Source organism: Branchiostoma belcheri, unplaced genomic scaffold, assembly GCF_001625305.1.
Source record: "Branchiostoma belcheri isolate BF01 breed outbred unplaced genomic scaffold, Haploidv18h27 scaffold7, whole genome shotgun sequence".
Taxonomy (NCBI): domain Eukaryota; kingdom Metazoa; phylum Chordata; class Leptocardii; order Amphioxiformes; family Branchiostomatidae; genus Branchiostoma; species Branchiostoma belcheri.
This window is the reverse complement of record NW_017804353.1, coordinates 1,248,531-1,269,338: the sequence shown is the minus strand read 5'-3', so window position 1 is coordinate 1,269,338 and position 20,808 is coordinate 1,248,531. Positions and strand designations below refer to the sequence as shown.

The window sequence follows — 20,808 nt, the reverse complement described above, 5'->3', positions numbered from 1 at the left end:
TGCCGACAAAGCAAATTCCTAAAAATTCCAGTTGCTTTCTGACCCAGTGGTCTCCCTACATTGACATACAAAACAATCTTTTTTAGATCAATACATTGACACATAAAACATCTTTTCCAGGTGAGAACTGTGAAAGTGAGATTGACGAGTGTGCGTCGTCCCCCTGCCACAACGGTGGGATCTGCCATGACCTGGTGAATGCCTTCAGCTGCGAGTGTCCGCCCGGCTATCACGATCTGCTCTGTTACTCCAACGTTAACGAGTGTGAGAGCAGTCCATGTGAACATGGCACATGCCAGGTAGGATAGGATTTTTTTCTACATACATGACGAGTCAAATTGTAAAAAAAAGTAAAGATAGTCCTGGGTATATTGGTTTTCTTTTACACAGCGAATCTTGTCTTACCTTGCTTATGTTTCGGTGTCTGTCAGACACCTTCGTCAGAGCTTCTGACTGGAGTTCTGCTTCTCAACGCTATATGTAGCTGATATCATGCTTTTGCGATGAATGCTTTTCCTCCGTGAATGATTTCATCAGTTTGGCAAGAGACTGTTTAAGAATGTTGTATAGACAGCAACCAATGTGTTTTTACAGCGACACCTAGCTTCAGTATACATCAGAACCAGTAATTGTTGCCCCAAAGAAGGTGACAGACAATCACCGAAGTATCAGACATAAAACCCTCTGTGCTTGAAGAAAGAAGATGTTAACATCTTCTATTTCTTCCTTTATCTTCAGGATGGCATCAATGACTACACCTGTACGTGTGAGACCGGCTATGAAGGGAAGAACTGTGATGTGAACATAGACGAGTGTGCATCTAACCCCTGCCAACATGAGGGGCAGTGTGATGATGGCATCGGGAGGTACGAATGCCAGTGCCTCCCTGGATACGAAGGTAATTTGTGCTTCAGGATATTGTTTGTGTTGTATTCTGTGTGCTCTTTTTAAGTGTAAGAAATTGTCAAAATGTATATGTTTGTTGTTAGCTATTTAGCTCATCCAAAGGTTTCTTGTTGGCTCAGATAGTACAAAGAAGATCTGGAGCCCTGAAACTTGTCATTCTTTTAAATAGGCAAGTTTTGCCCCAAATTGTGAACCAACAACAACTTAAATGTGGATGCACTTGCACCAGTTGAGTATGTGTTGACATGGACAACATGAAAGTTTACCAGTTTGCAAGTATCCAAAGCAGTATCCAAGATGCTAGGGCCAAAAATGTCTCTGGCTGACAAAATGAAGTTTTTTTACTGTACTAAAAGCGTGCTACAATTTGTCTTTCTAGGTGTGAACTGCCAGATCAACACAGACGAGTGCGGCAGCAACCCTTGTCAGAACGGTGGACAGTGTTTGGACGGAGTCAACAACTACCAGTGTCACTGTGAGCTTCCCTTCGTGGGAATAAACTGCCAGATAGAACTGGCGCCGTGCAACCCCAACCCCTGCGCAAACTCAGGCTCCTGCATTCCCTCTGCCGACTACCAGACCTTCACTTGCGACTGTGCGGAAGGATTTGAAGGTAAACCAACTAGCTGGTCTTGTTTGGCTTACATTCCCTGCAAGGATTTTAAAGATTTTATCTCTTGTTGTCTTCCTTTTGGTATGACTTTGTAGTCGATTTGCAAGCTATGAAAATTGGTGTACCTCTGTTCCAAAAGAAGCACTGGAAATCTTTTGTATATCATTCAAATACATTTCATTTTGAACACAGTTTAAGTTATTGTTTGATCTGTTATCTCTTTATGATAACCTGTTTTTTTAAATGAATTGCAAGGAATTGTCAATTTTTCCGTATTCTTGTTGTATGAAAAACCTGTGAGAATCTGTTGAAAGTACAAGTGGAAGTTCTAATTGTTTGTGTCCTGTGTCCGTACAGGTGAAACATGTGCTGACGACATAAACGAGTGCCAGTCCAACCCGTGTAAGAACGGAGCGCCCTGTATCAACCTGGAGGGAGACTTCCGCTGTGACTGTCTCACCGGATTCAGCGGAGAACTCTGCTCTGTCAACATAGACGACTGCGATCCTGGTAAGTTTTCACTTACTTTTAATCCTTCAGATTCCTAAGGTAGCTCTTTGGCAGCAAGTTTTTATTGGTTAAAGGGTTAAGACTTAAGGCAGCAGGAAGAAGGTTCAAAATGTTGCTGTAAAGACACCTGTAAGACCTTGAAGTTTATGCTTCTTTCTTAACCATCAACTGCTAAAGGTAGCTGTTTAGCACCAAATTTGTATTGGTTATGGGTTAGGCAGCAGGAAGAAGGTTAAAGATGTTGCTGTAAAGACACCTGTCAGACCTTGAAGTTTATCTTTATGCTTCTTTCTTAACCTTCAGTCTGCTAAGGTAGCTGTTTGGCTCCAATTTGTATTGGATATGGGGTCAAGCAGCAGGGAGAAATTTAAAGATGTTGCTGTAAAGTCATGTATTTTCACTGGAATTTAAAAGGAAGTTTTCTGCAGTGTTTTTGGCCTGCATACTTCTGAACTCAGGGCTCCTATCCTACCTTGTAGTATCTTCTGCACACAACTTTTGCCAGGAGATTTAATCTTGTGCTATCTTTTGCCACAAAAAAAATGTTTGGCTCAAAATGCTGACCACAATGGCACTTTACCTATGACTTGTGATGCTCCCAAACTTGGGATGGGTTGTTAGGAAAGGAAATGGTATGTATCGCGGCAGGGATGTCCCATATGAGGACTATTTGGCCCAAGTACGACCCCAGGATTGCCCTTTACCGGCCGTCAGCAGATATTTCGGGAATTAACAGCCACAAAGATTGGTTAAATCTATCGCTCACTGTCACACTTTCTATGGAATTGGCACGAGGGGGATTTTGGTGGCGCGCTTTTGTCGCTATAACTGGAAAATGCCGGCCATTCCGTGCCGCACTAAAGGCCTGGCGCGCGTCGCGCAGGGCGGACGCACGGGTCATTTCTCCTAAATAACTTCCAAACTGCCGACGACCCCCGTCTCACAACCTCTCACAGCTGAAATTAACGCCTCACTACCACACAATACAGTGTGAGAACGCCACATTCTGACTCAGTAAAGCCACCAGTGCGAAACCACTTCCCAAATCTTCACTTGCCAACAATCATACCTGTTGTCAAATAGATGTTACTTACCTGCCAACTATTTTAAAGCTGCAGAACCTTAAAACAATTCAGACTGGTGTATGGGAAACATGCTAACTGTTCTGGGTATGAATATGTATCTGTAAACTCACTAGTGCAAAACCACTTCCCAAATCTTCACTTGCCAACAATCATACCTGTTGTTAAAGTAAACGTTACCTGTCCACTTGTGTAAAACTATTAAAGCTGCATATAACCTTATAACAATTCAGACTGGAGTATGAGAAACATGCTAACTGTGCTGGGTATGAATATGCATCTTGTTTAGTAAACTCACTAGTGCGAAACCACTTCGCAAATCTTCACTTGCCAACAGTCATACCTGTTGTCAAAGTATATGTTACCTGCCCACTTCTATAAAATTATTGTAAAGCTGCATAACGTTATAACAATTCAGACTGAAGTATGAGAAACATGCTAACTGTTCTGGGTATGAATATGCATCTTGTAAACTCACAAGTGCGAAACCACTTCTCAAATCTTCACTTGCCAACAATCATACCTGTTGTCAAATAGATGTTAGTTACCTGCTCACTTCTAGTAAACTATTGTAAAGCTGCATAACTTTAAAACAATTCAGACTGGAGTATGAGAAACATGCTAGCAGTTCTGGGTATGAAAATGCATCTTGTTCAGTTAAGTCACCAGTGCGAAACCACTTCTCAAATCTTCACTCGCCAACAATCATACCTGTTGTCAAATAGATGGGTATGAAAATGCATCTTGTTTACGAAGGCCTGCTGGTAAAGTTAAGGCAGTCCTGATTTGACTTGACAGGTACAAATTTGTGTTCCTTTGAAGTGTGTGTAGAAGTATGGCAGTTATTCTGACTATGCGTGACAGGCCTTTCCCAAACAGATGCTCTGTGCAACTTTTAATTAGAAAAGAAGCCGGAACTAAAAACATTTTCACCGTCATTGATAACATTTTACCCATGCTCATGTTTTGTTTGAACCAAGGACATTTTCACTATTGCGAATAACATTTTATTTTACACACATTCATGTTTTGTTTGAACCGAGGGCATTTTCACTAAAAAAAAAATTGTGAATAACAACAATGTACACACGTCATTCAGTGTTGGGAGGAAAGTTTAGTCTTGTGTCTTACATAATGACTTGTACCAACACAGAGATGAACTTTCATGCTAAGTTGTACACATGTTCATGTTTTTTTTGTTGTTTCTTTTTGTCCAGATCCTTGCCATAATGGTGGAACCTGTAACGACGGCATCAACAGCTACACCTGCTCCTGTATGCCTGGCTTCGGAGGCACGAATTGTGAGGAAGACATCGACGAATGCTACTCGAACCCGTGCCAGAACGGAGGACAGTGTATAGACGCGGTGAACGGTTATGCCTGTGACTGTGTGCTGGGATTCATTGGAACCAACTGTCAGACCAACAAGGATGACTGTACCTCGAGGTATGGCATAGTTCTCACTAGACTATGTAAGCATAGGGTCCTCTATGTTGTGATTTGGATCCCCTACGTTGTGATTTATCCCCCTACACAGCGTAGGGGTGTTTTTTTGGGAGGAGAACCTACATAAAGTTTACCTAAAAATTAAACTTATAATGCAGAAAGTTGCCCATCTGTACCTGACCCATATGAAGAAATCTTGATGAGAACCCTGTATGGCGCTGTCGGAATTCGCGGCATTCTCCTACATAATTTGAGAGATGCTGCTTGAATCCACAGATGGTGAAGCGTTTAGCACCATGAGAAAGGGGATGAGAACTAAGTCGTACTTATAACACATTTAGTTGCAGTGTTCATGTATGCTTTCAACAACAAATACTTCCTTAAGTGAATTTGATTGAGTTGATTACTATACCATAGATAACAGGTGGTAATCCGCACACAATCATTATTGTGTAGTGCTTACCACTTTAGATATGGAAAGCCACTTACTGATGTAGTTGCTGATGTTAAATTTTACATAGTCACTTAACAGAGCAATTTTCTTATTATTTCATTTATATCTTTGTGTAGTGTTTAGAGGTATTTGCATTCAGTCATTCGTAGAAGTCTCCAAATTCTCTGCATCTTTCCAAATTTCAGTATTTATTTATCTTCTTTCTGGGCTACAGAGGGACAGTCATTTTTTGTCAGGAGAAACTCTAAGAAAAACATTAATTCATACTTTGTATTTTCCCTGCATCTTTTCAAGTGGCAGGTGTTCACTTTTTACTGAGTTATGTTAAACTCTGTAGTTTAAGAAAAATGTGATTTTTTTCTTGTACATCCTTGTCACAGCTCCTGCTTTAGCAGTGGCACCCTCTATCAATGGCGTCAACACCTTCACACTAAGAAAAACATTAATTCAAACTTTGTGTATCTCTGTCACAGCTCTTGTCTGGGCTCTTTTCTGGAAGTGGTGGAATCTTTCTCGATAGCATCAAGATCATAAGTTCATAACACTAAGAAAAACATCAATTCATACTTTGTGTATCCCCATCACAGCTCCTGCTTTAGCGGTGGAACCTGTATCGACGGCATCAACACCTTCACCTGCCAGTGTCCGCCCGGCTTCACCGGCTCCAACTGCCAGCATGAGATCAACGAGTGTGAGTCCCACCCCTGTCAGAACGGGGCGACGTGTGTGGACCAGACTGGGTACTTCTCCTGTATCTGTACATACGGATACGAGGGGGTCACATGCCAGGTATGTACAAGTCTTTCTTGTGTTAAGAGTTAAAACTTTAGATCCAACACAATAATTCTCTCACCTAGAGCTTTCGACCAGTCACTCTTGTCTTCCTCAGTAGACTGACCCGGTGAGGCTTATGTTGGATCTAAAGTTTAAACTCTGAACATGTAACTACCAACACATATGCACTTTCATGAAAGTCTTTCTTCTCTTGTAATGAAACATATAGTTTTTGGTTTGTTTGTCAAATGTGTTTCTTGTTACTTTCGCCAGCAAGAACTTTTAGATGCCATGGATTGTGATGAAATTTTGTCTGTGACTAGGACTTTGGATGGTGAAGATCATTCGATGCCCTCTAGCAGTTGTTGTCTGTACTGCAGGAGAACTTCCTGTTTTTTAATCTTCTGATGCGGTCTTGTCTTGTTAGACAAATAAAATCTTTCACTCTCATTTCACAAGTGCAGCTTTGATTACTGAAATGGTGTTCCATGTCCAATGTATAATATGGCAGTTTACCTGTTTGAGATCCAGAATTCAAGCTCTTTTTTTTTCTAACCATCTAAATTCTTGTGTGTTTACAGAACCAGAAGGACCTGTGTGCATCGGACCCCTGCCGTAACGGAGGAACGTGCACCCAGTCAGGCGATCGTTATGAGTGTCTGTGTGAGGATGAGTGGACTGGACTCATCTGTGACATGACCAAAGTGTCCTGTGCAGCCGCAGCTTCTGAGAGAGGTAAGGAGTTCTTGACTAACTTGCTAATAAATCTTTCAGTTGTAAAATTCACTAATGGGGAACAGTCAAATACACGTATACAGCACCAGTTTGAATTATGAAGTGTGGATTCTTTTGGAAATTAGAAATCTGCCTTCTGAAATCTTTTTACAAGTTTGAAACAAAAGTTGAAATGTACTGAAACCTCGTTAAAATACCCTAAGCCAAGTAACAGGCAGACCTGACTGTGATGGGAGTATAAAAGGAAGTGCCGTACAATTCTGTCCTTTCTGATGAAGATTTTCTAATAAAAAGTCAAAGCCCGTAATTTGATAGTCTTAGCCGTCATCCCTCTGACGAATCTTTGACTATATACTGAGAACCTTTTGTTATTTCCCAGGCGTTCTGCTGGGCGAGTTGTGCCAGAACGGGGGCAGCTGCGTCGACACCGGCAACAGCCACAACTGCAACTGTCCCGCCGGCTACCGCGGCAGCTACTGCTCTGAGGAGATCGACGAGTGCGCGTCCTCGCCATGCCAGAACGGCGCGCAGTGTCGGGACGGGCTGGGCACGTACAGCTGTGTGTGCAGGGCTGGGTACCAGGGCGTGAACTGTGAACAGGAGATAAATGAGTGCATCTCTAACCCCTGCCAGAACGGGGGAACGTGTATCGACATGGTGAACGAGTACAGGTGCTCCTGTCCTCCAGGGACTCAGGGTGAGTTGGAGAGGCTATTTCCTTAAAAATATCTATTAGTGATTTATCGTTATAGTTTTAACTTGGGCACCATCACTAGAAAGCTTTAAACATCTCCTGCAGTTAGATTTTTAAACATTGGGCGTAACAGGTCGTTCGGTGTAATATAGCTAGCTGCAACTGTGCCATGTGCCTTTCTAAGCAATATATATTGCAATAGATTGTAGGTCTTCTTTCATATATTTTTTAACTGTCGAAAGAGAGGATTCCTTGATGCATAGGATACATGCCTTCTGCTTTGCTGTCTTTGGTAATCTTTAGGACAGACATCGGTGTCTTATCTCCTCGTGTCTCATTATTTCCCTTGCTTGCTTCCTACAGGACTTCTTTGTGAGATCAACAATGACAACTGCTTCGCTGGCGCCTGCTACCACGATGGAACCTGCGTTGACGGGATCGGAGAATTCACCTGTCGCTGTCGGCCGGGTTACGTTGGCCCACGTTGTGAGGGTGACGTAAACGAGTGTCTGTCCAACCCATGCGACGCGGAGGGAACCCAGGACTGCGTACAGCTGGAGAACGACTATCGCTGCGACTGCAAGCCGGGGTACACCGGAGGGCGGTGCGAGAGGACCGTGGACTCGTGTGAGTCGGACCCCTGCCTGAACGGAGGGGCGTGCTCACAGAGCGGGAACAACTATGTCTGTGACTGTCAACCTGTAAGTACACTGCTATCAAGAAATTCTGTTTGCTTTGACTTAGAAAAGGATGTTGATGCTTTGAAACGAAAAGAGATAGTGGCCAAGAAACTCCATGAATGGGCAAGCTATGATTGAAATGAAATGACACAGAGAGTCCAAAAACTTCCAAATATTTAGAAGATAAAAATGTATTATAACAGAAATGAAGATAACATCCAGATGCTGTTCAACATCAAAGTCTTAACTTAATATTCAATCATAGATACAAGTTTCAATGCAAAACATTGTGCCATTGACGATTTGAGTAGGAATCTTGTAAATGTATTGCAGCTCTAGTTCCTTATATTCTGATACACCCATGGTAAGTTTCACACCACACATGTACCTTTCTACCTTCCTAACCCTTTCAACATCTTCCCTCGTCCTCTCCAGGGTTTTGGCGGAGACAACTGCGAGCTAGTCTGCGACCGAGAGTGTAAGAACCGCGGGCAGTGCCTGTACACTGACGGCGAGTTCCGCTGTTCCTGTCCAAGCAACTACGCTGGGGATAGCTGCCAGTTCCACGAGAGTAACCCCTGCTTTAGCTTACCGTGTTACAACAACGGGGAGTGCCAGCAGACAGGGATAGACTCCTACCGCTGTATGTGTCCTGAGGATTACAACGGACTCGTGTGTGAGATCTACATCCCTGATGTTACACCTGGTCCTGGTGTCACCATGATTCCTCCACATATAGGTGAGTATTCTTGTTGTAGACTCCTGTAGTTATTGTACAACTAGTCATGGAAATGTGGCTGCTAAGAACAGTTTCTTGGGTTGAAATGAAATGAAAAGGGGGTCCAAAGTTTTTCTTACAATCACCCTTCCTTGGAAGTAGTGTCTGTGGTTGTTCTGAACTTTTCTGAAAATTCGTAGTATTCAACCAGCAGGTTTGTTGTTTAATGTTTTGTGGTGTAGGAAGTTGACTGTTATCTTGTTGTTTTGCAGAGCCAAGTTGTCCCTTCGAGCATTGTGCCAGCAAGGCCAGAGATGGGCGGTGTGACGTAAGTCTTCACTTTTATTTGCTTTTATTTGTTTATTTGGTCTTTATCTCCCTTTGTGGTAATGCTCCTTACATTAATTTTAAAGCGCTTCTTCATAAACATAGTTCAGTTAGTAAAGAATGTTAACTTTTTGGCTATTTATTATAAAAATAAATGAAGAATTTGAACTGAAATGATTCCTGCAAATGAAAGCTCCCTTGAACATAAGTGAAGTTTACAGAATTGATGTTAACACTGTTGATGTGTGTTTGTCCCTGCAGGAGGAGTGTAACATCCACGAGTGTGACTGGGATGGTACGGACTGCGCCCTGGGAAACAATCCCTGGGCCAACTGCACCTCCTCTCTCCAGTGCTGGAACTACTTCTCCAACGGACACTGTGACCAGCAGTGTAACAACGAGGAGTGTTTGTACGATGGAAGGGACTGCGAGGAAAATCCTCATCCCACGTGCAAGTAAGTGTGGGAAATATCTACATCGTTGTTGTTTTTTTTCACTGCAGGAAGAAACCGTTGCATTTTATATCTCTCTGTCTTGTACATTGAAAGTTAGTTACTTGCTCAAACCTTACCTGTGCTAACTAACCTGAAAATACAGGTTGTATTTTAAGCCATGCAGTTGAATGTTCTTAAGGTGAAATGAAAATCTATCTTCTGGTTTAACAAAGTTTTCTGCACACTTCCGATGAGTTAACACTTAGCCAACCTTCCTCAGGGCAATACTGAGTGGCTCTACTTTGTACTGCAGCTAACAAGTAATTGTCACTGCTGAAGGGTGAAGAATGCAGTGTTAAAAGTGACTGAGTCTGAACAAGCTATTTTGTTCTATGCAAACCTGATGAAGATTTTTATCCTAGTACACAGTGCCACCAAGTACAGTAGGGGCATCATCACTAGAGATAGCAAACAACATTTACACTAAGCTACTTAGCCTACTAAGCTAGTGTTATGTCGAGGGGCAGTTATACCAGCTATACAGATACAGATGAAACTGTTCACAGATGCTAAACCACCTCTGTTCCTCCCCAGTCCTGAGTACAGTTGTCCTGGCTAGTACCTTGGTGTTTTCTGTGAAGATTTTGTATTAAGAAGTTTGCTAAACCCTCTGTTCCTCCGCAGCCCTGTGTACGACACGTACTGCGGAAACTTCTTCCGAGACGGGAACTGCGACAGCGGCTGCAACAACCTAGAGTGCGGCTACGACGGCGGGGACTGTGATGAGGATTACCCGCCCGTCACGGCGAAGGGGTACCTGGTGATGATCGTAGCTGCTCCGCCTGAAGTCCTGCTCAACAACTCCATCTCCTTCCTCAGGATGTTAAGTGAGTCTCTCTCTTTCTCTCAACTTGTCACTCTGATAGCAATCTTGCTGTAACAATGCTGTTTCATCACCATGTGAATTAAATGCTGTGGGCAAGGGTTTGATTCCCACTAGTATATAGTGTGAGGAATGTCTTTTATCTTGAGAGAAAACAGTTCTTCACATGTTTTCTCTGTAAAGAACATCAAAACTGTTTCAACCAGAGAACAGTCTCTTGTATCTTTTTAGCTTCTTCAGAACAGTTCCTTCCATGTTTTTAACTTCTTAGAAACAATGCCTTACATGTCTTTTTTTTTTTGCTGTGAAGGACATAAAAACTGTTACAATTTGAGAACAGTTCCTTACACTGTCTTCAGTGTCTTGAGAGCAGTTCCTTACATGTTTTTTTTCTGTCTTGTTCTCAGGCATCATCTTGAGAAGCTCCATGTCCTTTAAGGTGGATGATGAAGGAAACCCGATGGTTTACCCATGGTACGGTGAAGAGGTGGATGAGACCATCAGCAAGCGAGCGATCCGCTCAGTGTTCAGGGCTCTCAGTGGCCGGTACAGGCGAGCTACAGAGTCTGAAGTCCAAGGGTAGGTTGGAGGTTCTGTTTTCAAGATATAGATAGAAGAAATAACTCAAAATACAAAAGTTTGAAGGCCTCAGAACTCCATGAAAATACTTTGTCATTAACCGTGTAAATAAGGTTCAAATTAACAAAATCTGTGTCCAGTGTAGGTCTGCACTGCCCAAACTACACATTTCGTTACTGTGAAGATCCTATCCTTTATGGCAGAATGCTCATTATGCTATTCAAAACACATGAACAATATTTGAAAACTAATAGACAGACTAAAAACTATACCTCATTTTCAACAAGACAATTATGAATATGATTGAGCATTTTGCCTATTTCTTGATATAGCTCAAACTCAAAGCTGTTTAGTTCCTAGGACTATAATTTCAATGCGAAATATGACAGTATAACATCAAGACGTACTACAGTTTACTAAAGTTTTCTGTTCTCTTGTTCCACAGCTCCATAGTGTACCTGGAGATGGACAACAGCAAATGTTACCGGGTTCACGACGACTGTTTTGAAACAGCGAAGGAGGCAGCAGACTTCCTGGCTGCCCTGTTCCTCCACAACGGACTGTCACAGCTCAACTACCCAGTCAAGTCCCTCTACAGTAAGGGCTTATTCTTCTGTATTAGAGCTAGAACAACATGGCATGGTAGACCTGAATTAGCAACATTATTAATCCTCAGTTTTTCCTTTATCACTGCATCTACACTGCAGTCCTTGTGTAATGTAAAGGAAAAGGTAAAGGTAGTGTCATAGCTTTTCTGAGGCCAAAGGAGCAGTGGGTTGTTAATCCACTGTGTCTAGGGCACGGTATTGGAAGGTGGAGCCCATCCCTCTCCTTCTATCACCAATGTATTATGTGCTATGTATCATAACCCTAATTGTTCCATGTTAATCCTATGTAGAATGGAGCTGAGTGTGTTGTAAGACACAGAAATATTTTCCTAGTAGTTAGGACTAGCCTGGACCAGTTTTCCAAACAGCTTCTTAACCTCGTTGAAGAAATTCATTTGTCACGTATAAATACAGTTACTAGAAGATTCTTCCAACAGTGACAAGTTTGAAGGATAATATTAAAGATACTGACCTCCAAATTTTCGATGACTATCAGTCCATCTTGTCCACGGAGTAGCCTAGTCTCGCGAGACCACTTCTTAACCTGTATGTCATATTTCAGGTGGAGATGACCCAGAGCCTCCAAGTACGCCCACCTTCAACCCCCTGTACGTGGTGGTGGCCGCGGTGGGGATACTACTGGTCATGGTGGGCCTGGGCGTGCTGATGACCACCAAGCGCCGACGGGAGAGCGGACAGCTCTGGTACCCCGAGGGCTTCAAGCTGACCAAGGAGAGCAGGAAGGATGCACGGAGGTCCACACGCAGGAGGGACCCGGTCGGTCAGGAGGTCGGGATGAAGTAAGTTTCTTTCTTTTTTCTTATTATTTGCATTTGATAAATGAATAGTTTATTCTTAATGTTGTGTGCTTCCTCTGAGTTTGGTGATAGTTCTTCAGTTCTTAATGACCTTAACATGAATTAGAACCTAGGTTGTTTCACTGTAACCTTTTCTGTGCTGTTACTGTATATATACAGTTCTCAAAAGACTAGTGACTTGCAGGCAACCTTACTGGTTGCCTGAATTGCTCTGTGGTCAACATATTAAGGCAACATTTACGTACAACAACATGCTATTAAAAGTTGTTATTAAAAATATCGCAAAAATAGGTATTACAATTTTACAATTGATGATACATACTTAATGTTAACAAAAAATGTCTGGTGGTTTTAAACTACAGACAGTAAGAGACCCTCATGGCATCTTGGTAACTTTTGGTAAGTCATGATATCACACGAAAGCTAAAATTAACACATATACTTGTGTGTTTTGTGACTGTATGAATCTAACATGTGTTATTTTTGTGTTCAGGAGCTTCACACCACAAGGTGCAACTGCTGCCAATGTAGACGACAACGATAACGAAACCGTTCGCGACTCTTCAGCCTGGGAAGACGACATGGTGCCACCGGAGGCCAAACGAATGAAGGTGGGGAAAAAATTTAAACAATCTAGTGAATCTACTATAAAAACCTTCATCAAATGTGTAGCAGAATGCTGATTCGAGATGCAACACATGATGTATTGAGAGGTGTTCCCTTTTAGATATATAACCAGTTTTTCTGTTGATGTTTGTTTGGTCAAGAATAAAAAATGTGTGCTTTCTCTGTGTTTGGAAGTTCTAAATGCCATAGATGTGTTAAGTAAGAAGAAATTGGAACGGGAAGTTGTTTCATCGTCTGTTGTTTTTCCTATCCCTATTGTATATTTTGCTAAAATGACAACCTAAAGTGGAACCTTGTTGTTTTTGTCTCCTGAAATCAAAAATTAAAAAAAAATTGTCCTCCTCAGACCCAGCAGCCAACACCTGGCAGCGACGCCACCGCCGACCAGACCCTGTCGGATTACGACGACACGGACCACCGGCAGTGGACCCAGCAGCACCTACACGCAGCAGACATCCGTAACCCCGCCTGCCTGGCTCAGGTCGCACTCACACCGCCACAGACAGAGGGGGAGGCAGACCCGTGCTCCGTGGATGTCAATGTTAGAGGACCTGGTGAGCATTTCTCTAAAACCATAATACGTGTTAACAAGTTCTATTAGTTAATTAAGTGACGCTGAAGAAGAGTGGTGGATGTCACTCGTTTGAAAATTATCTCCATAACTTATCCAGTAGTAGAGTTTGAATTTCCTATGACTCATGAGTAAAACCATAATAGTTTATTTTTGTGTACATGTATTTGTTAAGTAGAATTCTCCACAAGTATACAAGTGGAAGGGAGGACAAAACTGGCATATTAACACCTTTACAAGTTGTACTCCCAGACACTACAATAATGTGTCCCCTGCATATGATATGAGTCGATAATAGTAGCAGATAATGTCAAATTATAATCCACAATAGCGCAAATGTATTCTTTGAAATAAAGTAGATTTCAAAGTTTTGTCACACAAATCCTTGATTGTGTTATATAGTTAATTTAGATGGATGTTAGTGGTAGAGCCCTTGTGAACATTTATTGCTTTGGTTGTTAGCATCAAATAGGTTTTGTTTAGAGATGGTCAAAGTCTACCGTGTTCTCAGATGCTTAACTCCATATTTACCCTGTTCCCAGATGGCCTGACGCCCCTGATGCTGGCTTCGTTCCGAGGCGGAGGTCTGGAGTATGTGGAGGACCACCAGGAGGACGGAGAGGACGAGTCTGCTAACGTCATCACTGATCTACTCATGCAGGGGGCCAACATCAACGCACAGACGGACAGGACTGGTAGGGACACAAGAACTTCACATGTATCTCTATAGTTTTATCTTAGATTTACACAGAAAAATAAGGACCCTAGACTGAGTGCCTTCAATGCACAGACAGACAGGACTGGTAAGGAACTCACATCTGTTCCTCTTGGCAAACTTTATCTTAGATGTACACAGAAAAAGTAGGGTCCTAGAATGAGATATTTCAACGTCACAGGACATTTGTAAGGATACTCAAATTTGATTTGTCAAAATCATGTAAGATTTAAACTAAATTGAAACTGGTCTCAGATGAGGTGAATTCAGTGCACAATAAAAGGAAGAGTGAGCTGGAACTTGGTAAAGTAAAGATAAATTTACATTTTCTGTAAAAAGAAGAAGAAATGTATATTGGTAATTAAAAGTCCTATGTCATACTCCTTGATTGTTGTCAGCTCTGGGTTTTCAACAAAAAAAAAAGAGGAAAATTCCAAGCAGTGTATACATGTGAAGTTCACAAATTAAATCTCTTGTTTGATGGTTTCTCAGGAGAGACATCGCTGCACCTTGCTGCCCGCTACGCTCGTGCAGACCGTGCCAAGCGACTGCTGGATGCTGGAGCTGACGCCAACGCTCGTGACAACACCGGCAGGACCCCACTACATGCTGCAATCGCCTCCGATGCACAGGGAGTTTTCCAGGTTAGTTACTAACTGTTACTACTTACTGTTCCTGAAAGTTAGATATCCAGGTCATAACAGTTACAGTTACTCAAGTAGCAGTTACTCAAGCAACTTGATAGGTTTGGAAATCTATTTCAAAATCTTGTGGCTTGAGTAACAGTTACTTTGACCACTTGTTCTGTTTTGTTTTGTGGGATTCTTTTAAAAAGAAAAAGTCTTTGCTGTGTAATGTAGGAGTGTATCACTAGAAATGCATACCTCATAACTGGGTATTGGTCTTATTTGAGATTTTGTTTTTGATTTTCGAGTCAGGATTTAGAAAACGTTACCATTTTCACATGTATTCTTGAGTGTAAAGAACTTATTGGTTAACAAAAAAAAAACATTTTCCTTTTGTTATAGATCCTTTTGCGCAACAGAGCGACGGACTTGGACGCTCGGACCAACGATGGCACTACGCCCCTGATCCTGGCAGCCCGTCTGGCTGTGGAGGGAGTGGTGGAGGAACTGCTCAACTCACACGCTGATGCTAATGCTTGTGATGACAACGGTAAGCCACACTCACCATCACTCCCTCTCCCTCTCCTATAGTTTAGTAAGCCACAGTTGTCTATAACAGAATCATGACTAGATCAGCTATTCACTTGTTAAGTTAAGAAAGGGCTTCTGTATAAAAGAGACTCGCATGCAGATGCTAACGCTTGTGATGACAACGGTAAGCCACAGTTGTACAAAATATAGAATTACAACAGTTTTATAGTGTGCATCTCTACTACCACGTTTCTTTGGTAAGCTAAGAAAGAAACCAATAAGCTTCTGAGGCTAGAAGTGTGTGTTGTTAACTGCAAATCCTTCCTTTTCTGAAACAGAGATGTAGGCTTCCACTTTTTTTGATACTAATTCACAGTTAGGAAGTATGTTTGCTTCAACATAGAAATTGTAGTTGTAGAAAGTTGTGTGAACCTGTTGATGTCAGAACTATCCACCACTGTACTTCTTTAAATGATCTACTTTGCATGTAATAGGCTGGATGTTAAAGTTTGTATTTTTTACATTTACAGGCAAGTCAGCTCTGCACTGGGCTGCAGCCACGAACAATGAGGAAGCAGTCATCAGCCTGCTGAGCCACGGAGTCAACAAGGATGTACAGGATAACAAGGTACGGGGCATATTTTCAAGTTTTGCCAGTTTCCAGGCTCTGAATATCCAAATAGAAAGTCCAGATGTCAGAAAGTCAGAAACTGAATTCTTTAGGGTACTTAAAAATTCTGCTGATAATTGAAGAAAGATATGGGACAAGCATTTGGTATACTTTGTAGAAAAATACAACTTCAAAGTAACACTAGTCATGTTGAATTTGAAGGACTCCTGAACAAATCTTGGACAAATTTTAGCTTAGTTATACAGTCAAATACCTCAATTCCTACATGACAGGAAGCATGCTGTTTTGTTATACATGTATATTTGAAATTTATGTCTAGGTGCTAAGTAAGATAGTAAAGGCATTACCGTGTGTGCAAGATAATAACTAAAATATTTGTTTTTGTAGGAGGAGACCCCACTGTTCCTGGCAGCCAGAGAAGGCAGCTTCCAGGCCGCCAAAATCCTCCTGGACCACTATGCCAACCGCGACATCACTGACCACATGGACAGGCTTCCGCGCGACATCGCCCAGGAGCGCATGCACTCCGACATCGTCAAGCTGCTGGACGAGTACAACCTGGTTCGAAGCCCGTCCCAGGCCGCAGCCAACTGCCAGAACAGCTTCGGAGGGCACCACTTCATGAACGGGCCGACCACCAAGCAGCAGAGGGCCAAGCCGAAGAGACCGAACAAGGGGATGCAGCACCACACGATTGCGCGCGCGGACGCCTCCAAGATGCGTCGGAAGAAGAAGCTTGAGGGCACGGGGACGATGCCGCGACACATGGACTCCACCGCGCTCTCTCCGGACGGCTCTCTCGGCGGTTCGCCGCACGGCTACAACACCGGGGAGACTCCCCCGCCGAATTCCATGTACGGCGTCGGTAGCCAGCACCTGGCGTTGTCTCACCCCAACCTACACGGGGTGGACACGGTCCCCCACACAACCAGTACCCCACAGATCGTCAACAGCTTCAGCTTCACCAACGGTCAGCCCATGCCGCGCCTCTCCCACCACACCGCCGACTCCAACTCCCACCAGGACCAGTCTACTCTGCGAGGAGGGGAGACAGGGTTGGGTCTGCACCTGGATCCTCCGGTGAGCGTGCCCAGCGACTGGCTCGCTTCGCTGGACTCAAGAAACCACCACTACACCCAGTTCTCGCCCCGGATGCACATGACGCACGCTGGGCTGAACCACATGCCGCAGCAGAGCCAGAGCCCACCGTCCGGCCTCCTGTCACCTCCTCACAGCCACGGCAGCATCACTGGCGGCTCGCCTGCCCAGATGGCCGCCTTCCAGGCTCTCTCGTCGTCCAACGCGAAGCAGCAGCAGCTCGCGCATCAGAGCAACCACCACAACAACCACCGGATGTACCACGACCAACACGGCAACGCGCACGGAGGCAGCCCACTGGGAGGCGGCGGGCGCATGCACGACCCGGGCATTCCACTCAACGTCATCCCTCCGGGCGAGCTGCCGCCGCACTCGCACCAGACTGTGCTCCCGCCCGGCTCGTGCGCTCAGCAGTTCTCCTCCAACAATCCTGCCGAGCAGCTGCCCACCCCGCCCTCCCAGCACTCGCACGGGAACCCACAGAGCCACGAGTGCACCCCCACCCACTATCTCTCCCACGCTGAGACTATCGTCCCCGAAAACTACCTGACCCCCTCCCCGGACTCCCCAGACCAGTGGTCCAGCTCGTCCCCGCACTCCGCTACATCGGACTGGTCGGACGGGATCTCGAGTCCGCCGGCAGCGCAGAGCCAGCGCCAACCTTACATTCCCGAGACACACAACACGAGACAAGGAGGGCACAGCGCGTTGCCTGTGTTCATCTAGTAGTGTACTGGTTACTTTGATAAGATTGTACAACAACGCAGAGAGAAATGTGTAAAATATTTTTGTACTGATATTGTGCCAGAGGAATTTTACCTAGAAACCTTAAATAATACACTTTGTGGGTAGGAAAAAGAAGTAACAAGTATAAGACATGTCCAAGGGCTGCCTTAGTTCTTTCTGTTTCTCGTTTACATTCGTCATGGAAGACAGATGTATTAACCATAGAAATGTCCAGCTATCTCTTATTTATTATATGTACATTTTGTGTTGCCTTCCATACTTAACTAGCTCTACGTTGATACATGTAAGGCTGATGAAACGTTTCCAGTAGTAGAATGTACAGCACTTGGTGGTTAAAGTTCGGGCAGTTGTATCTGCCGCGGAGTTTGAAACTTATTTTGATGTGTATATAAGGATCTTTTATTTTGAGTTTTAAAGTCTTGCCATGTGGTGGGATAGGGTCGTAAACTACGAAGAAGAAAAAAAAAACACAGTAAATTTTAACAGGTTGTAAGTGCTGAAGTTTCTAGCGTCGAATCATGATGTTATATAGAGTCAACTTTTTGTAAAAGAGGTTTAAGAATCATGACAGAATCATGGAGAGTATGTGAGAAGGAAAATTTTACAAGAGAGCAATAGCTAATGAAGGTTTTGGGTGATTTTCATAGGTGCTAAGAGCTGTTCTCATACATAGAGTTGAAATTTAACGAATGCGTGCTTCCAATCGAGCGCTTCCTCATTTTTATCGGGGCCTACATTTTTTTACAAGGTGCACGAGTTCTTAAATGGTTTATTTCTTGGACACCAACAACCAAAGATGGGAAAATTTATCAGTTTAGCACACTGCCGATTGCATTTTTAATAGCTTCCCTTGTATGGGGCAAAAGCTTTTGTGGAAGTCTCAAAGCCACAAGCTTTGATATCTGATTTTTATGGTTTGACGAAAAATAGTCTGTATATGTGTATTATTAGTTCTCATTTCTTCACGCTTGAACAGCAAACGATCACTTATCAACCATAGCCTGCATCTGTACATGTACTCATATATTTACTGTACCTTTCAGTATTTTTTATAGAGAATATTTTAGTTCAAAGTGACCTTTTGAACTTAACGACTTATTCCAGTTTCTGTAATTTCAGTAGTTTAGCGGATCAGAAACAATCGACCAACTGTATACTAATTTCTACCAGTCAACAGATATAAATAAAAAAAGGGTCACTATTCATAATTCAGTCTTGTTTCTTTTGTATGTCTAAGCTGATAAGCCAGGGAAGGGTTAGATGTTTGGGGTACTACTCTTACAGTTACTGTGAGGGCTGGATAAGTCAGTAAAATTTGTCGACATGTACATGTAATTAGTGGAGGGGCTAGCTAATGGCAGATGAATACATACATGTAAAAAATTTATACCACCTAAGTAAAACTAGCACCTTTTGACAACATGTCATATGTAATACTTTTGCCTTTACGGACAAAGGAGGGTGTATACACAGTATACATGGCTCGAAATTCATTTTTGGGAGTAGGTGAACTGGTGCACCCAACCTGAAAAAGTGGGTTCCCCAAAAAATTCCCCAAAAGATAGAATAAGTAGAATGTCAGCAAAACCTAATTATGTTTTATTTCTTAAGCAAAGGGTTATAACAATGATTTTATTTTTTCTGACACTTAGGCCACAGCAAGTAAATTTTATGGATGACATCCTCAGCAGATTCCAAATCTAATGCGATAGGGCGAGAAAAAAAAAACAACACGGCCGGCAAAAAAAACAAGATTCCTACGTTTTCAAATTTTTTCCAATTCTTAATTTACATACAGGCATACAATATAGAATTATAATGTTGCCTGAATGGCATTGGTATTGGTATTTTACAATTATAAACCTTGTTAAGCAAGAAATGATATTCTGGTAGCCTGGCCTGACAGGTACCTAGGTTTTCCGTAAACCCTGTTACTTTTTCTTAAACCTCAGAAAATGTATGTGACTTGATGAAATAAAGATCTTGTTGATATACAGGCTTCAATGTACTATATACTGTATATATGTACTAAAATGCATCAACCCTCGCTTTTTCATGGGTGTACTGTTGTGTCAAACAGTGTACAGGGGCGGTCGGGCCGATACCTCGGGCGATACGGAATACCTTGTGTTGTATTCTTCATTGGTGCGACATGTCGATCGACAAAACGCAAATTTCTGCAGAATATAACGGTTAAAATAACGAATTATAACGTGGTCTGTTGCTACAGGTTTGTTGGAAGTGCAAACATATATATTCATACCCTGGATGCCAAACTAGTATCGGGCCGTTAGCCGTTTTCCTTCGGCAGCCAAGAGCCCTTCGCCCGCTACGGGGGAGTTGAGCCCGAGGGGTTTGTAGTCCGACCCTTACAAATTAAAACGCAAACTTCTACAAACGAATTATAACGTGGTCTGTTGCTACAGGTTTGTTGGAAGTACAAACATGTACATTTAAGTAGCCTAACGCAAGGACGAGTCTTTTTCAGCACCACGCCGCGCCATGCCATGACAGTCAGTCGCCATTTTTGTTCCCAGTCTCCACTGCAAAGGTCAAAGGCCGACGCACAGTACAAGGCGGGACAGGTATCCAAGCGCAAATCTACGCCGACGGAACACGCACCATAATTAAACTTTTACAGTCTCAAAACCGACGTATTCCTCTGACATTTACCACAGGTTCCATCTCGATGCCATGCACAAAACAATCTCTGCACCCTTCTCTAGTATTGTGCAGCACTTCTTTGTGCCCGGACTACTTTTGAGGGGTTCGCCCATAAATACTGTGTTGTGCGGCCTTAGTGTGGACCTCTCCTTGGTGCTGAACTTACCATCAATTCCATGTATTAAGTATTGCAGCTGTGGCCTCAATACTTTACACGGCGTTTTGTTTGACACAACAGTACACCCATGGAAAAGCGAGGGGTTGATGTATTTTAGCACATATATATACAGTATATAGTACATTGAAGCCTATATATCAACAAGATCTTTATTTCATC

At 43.0% G+C, this 20,808-nt stretch overlaps 1 protein-coding gene across 1 annotated transcript in view; it reads left to right on the top strand.

Moving 5' to 3' along the window:
• The window catches only part of LOC109484623 (neurogenic locus notch homolog protein 1-like), a 45,301-nt gene extending 26,285 nt beyond the window's left edge, over window positions 1-19,016 (top strand). The window contains exons 10-32 of the mRNA XM_019787970.1: window positions 121-299; window positions 739-898; window positions 1,286-1,519; window positions 1,877-2,029; window positions 4,329-4,557; window positions 5,599-5,800; window positions 6,367-6,520; window positions 6,900-7,217; window positions 7,578-7,915; window positions 8,330-8,633; window positions 8,885-8,940; window positions 9,201-9,394; window positions 10,058-10,260; window positions 10,664-10,835; window positions 11,281-11,432; window positions 12,006-12,243; window positions 12,755-12,872; window positions 13,235-13,442; window positions 14,002-14,154; window positions 14,667-14,818; window positions 15,203-15,350; window positions 15,862-15,959; window positions 16,350-19,016. Of these exons, the coding sequence (XP_019643529.1) occupies window positions 121-299; window positions 739-898; window positions 1,286-1,519; window positions 1,877-2,029; window positions 4,329-4,557; window positions 5,599-5,800; window positions 6,367-6,520; window positions 6,900-7,217; window positions 7,578-7,915; window positions 8,330-8,633; window positions 8,885-8,940; window positions 9,201-9,394; window positions 10,058-10,260; window positions 10,664-10,835; window positions 11,281-11,432; window positions 12,006-12,243; window positions 12,755-12,872; window positions 13,235-13,442; window positions 14,002-14,154; window positions 14,667-14,818; window positions 15,203-15,350; window positions 15,862-15,959; window positions 16,350-17,786 (5,600 nt within the window). The 3' untranslated portion in view covers window positions 17,787-19,016. The remainder of the gene's footprint in view (window positions 1-120; window positions 300-738; window positions 899-1,285; window positions 1,520-1,876; window positions 2,030-4,328; window positions 4,558-5,598; window positions 5,801-6,366; window positions 6,521-6,899; window positions 7,218-7,577; window positions 7,916-8,329; window positions 8,634-8,884; window positions 8,941-9,200; window positions 9,395-10,057; window positions 10,261-10,663; window positions 10,836-11,280; window positions 11,433-12,005; window positions 12,244-12,754; window positions 12,873-13,234; window positions 13,443-14,001; window positions 14,155-14,666; window positions 14,819-15,202; window positions 15,351-15,861; window positions 15,960-16,349) is intronic.
• Window positions 19,017-20,808: the final 1,792 nt, after the last annotated feature.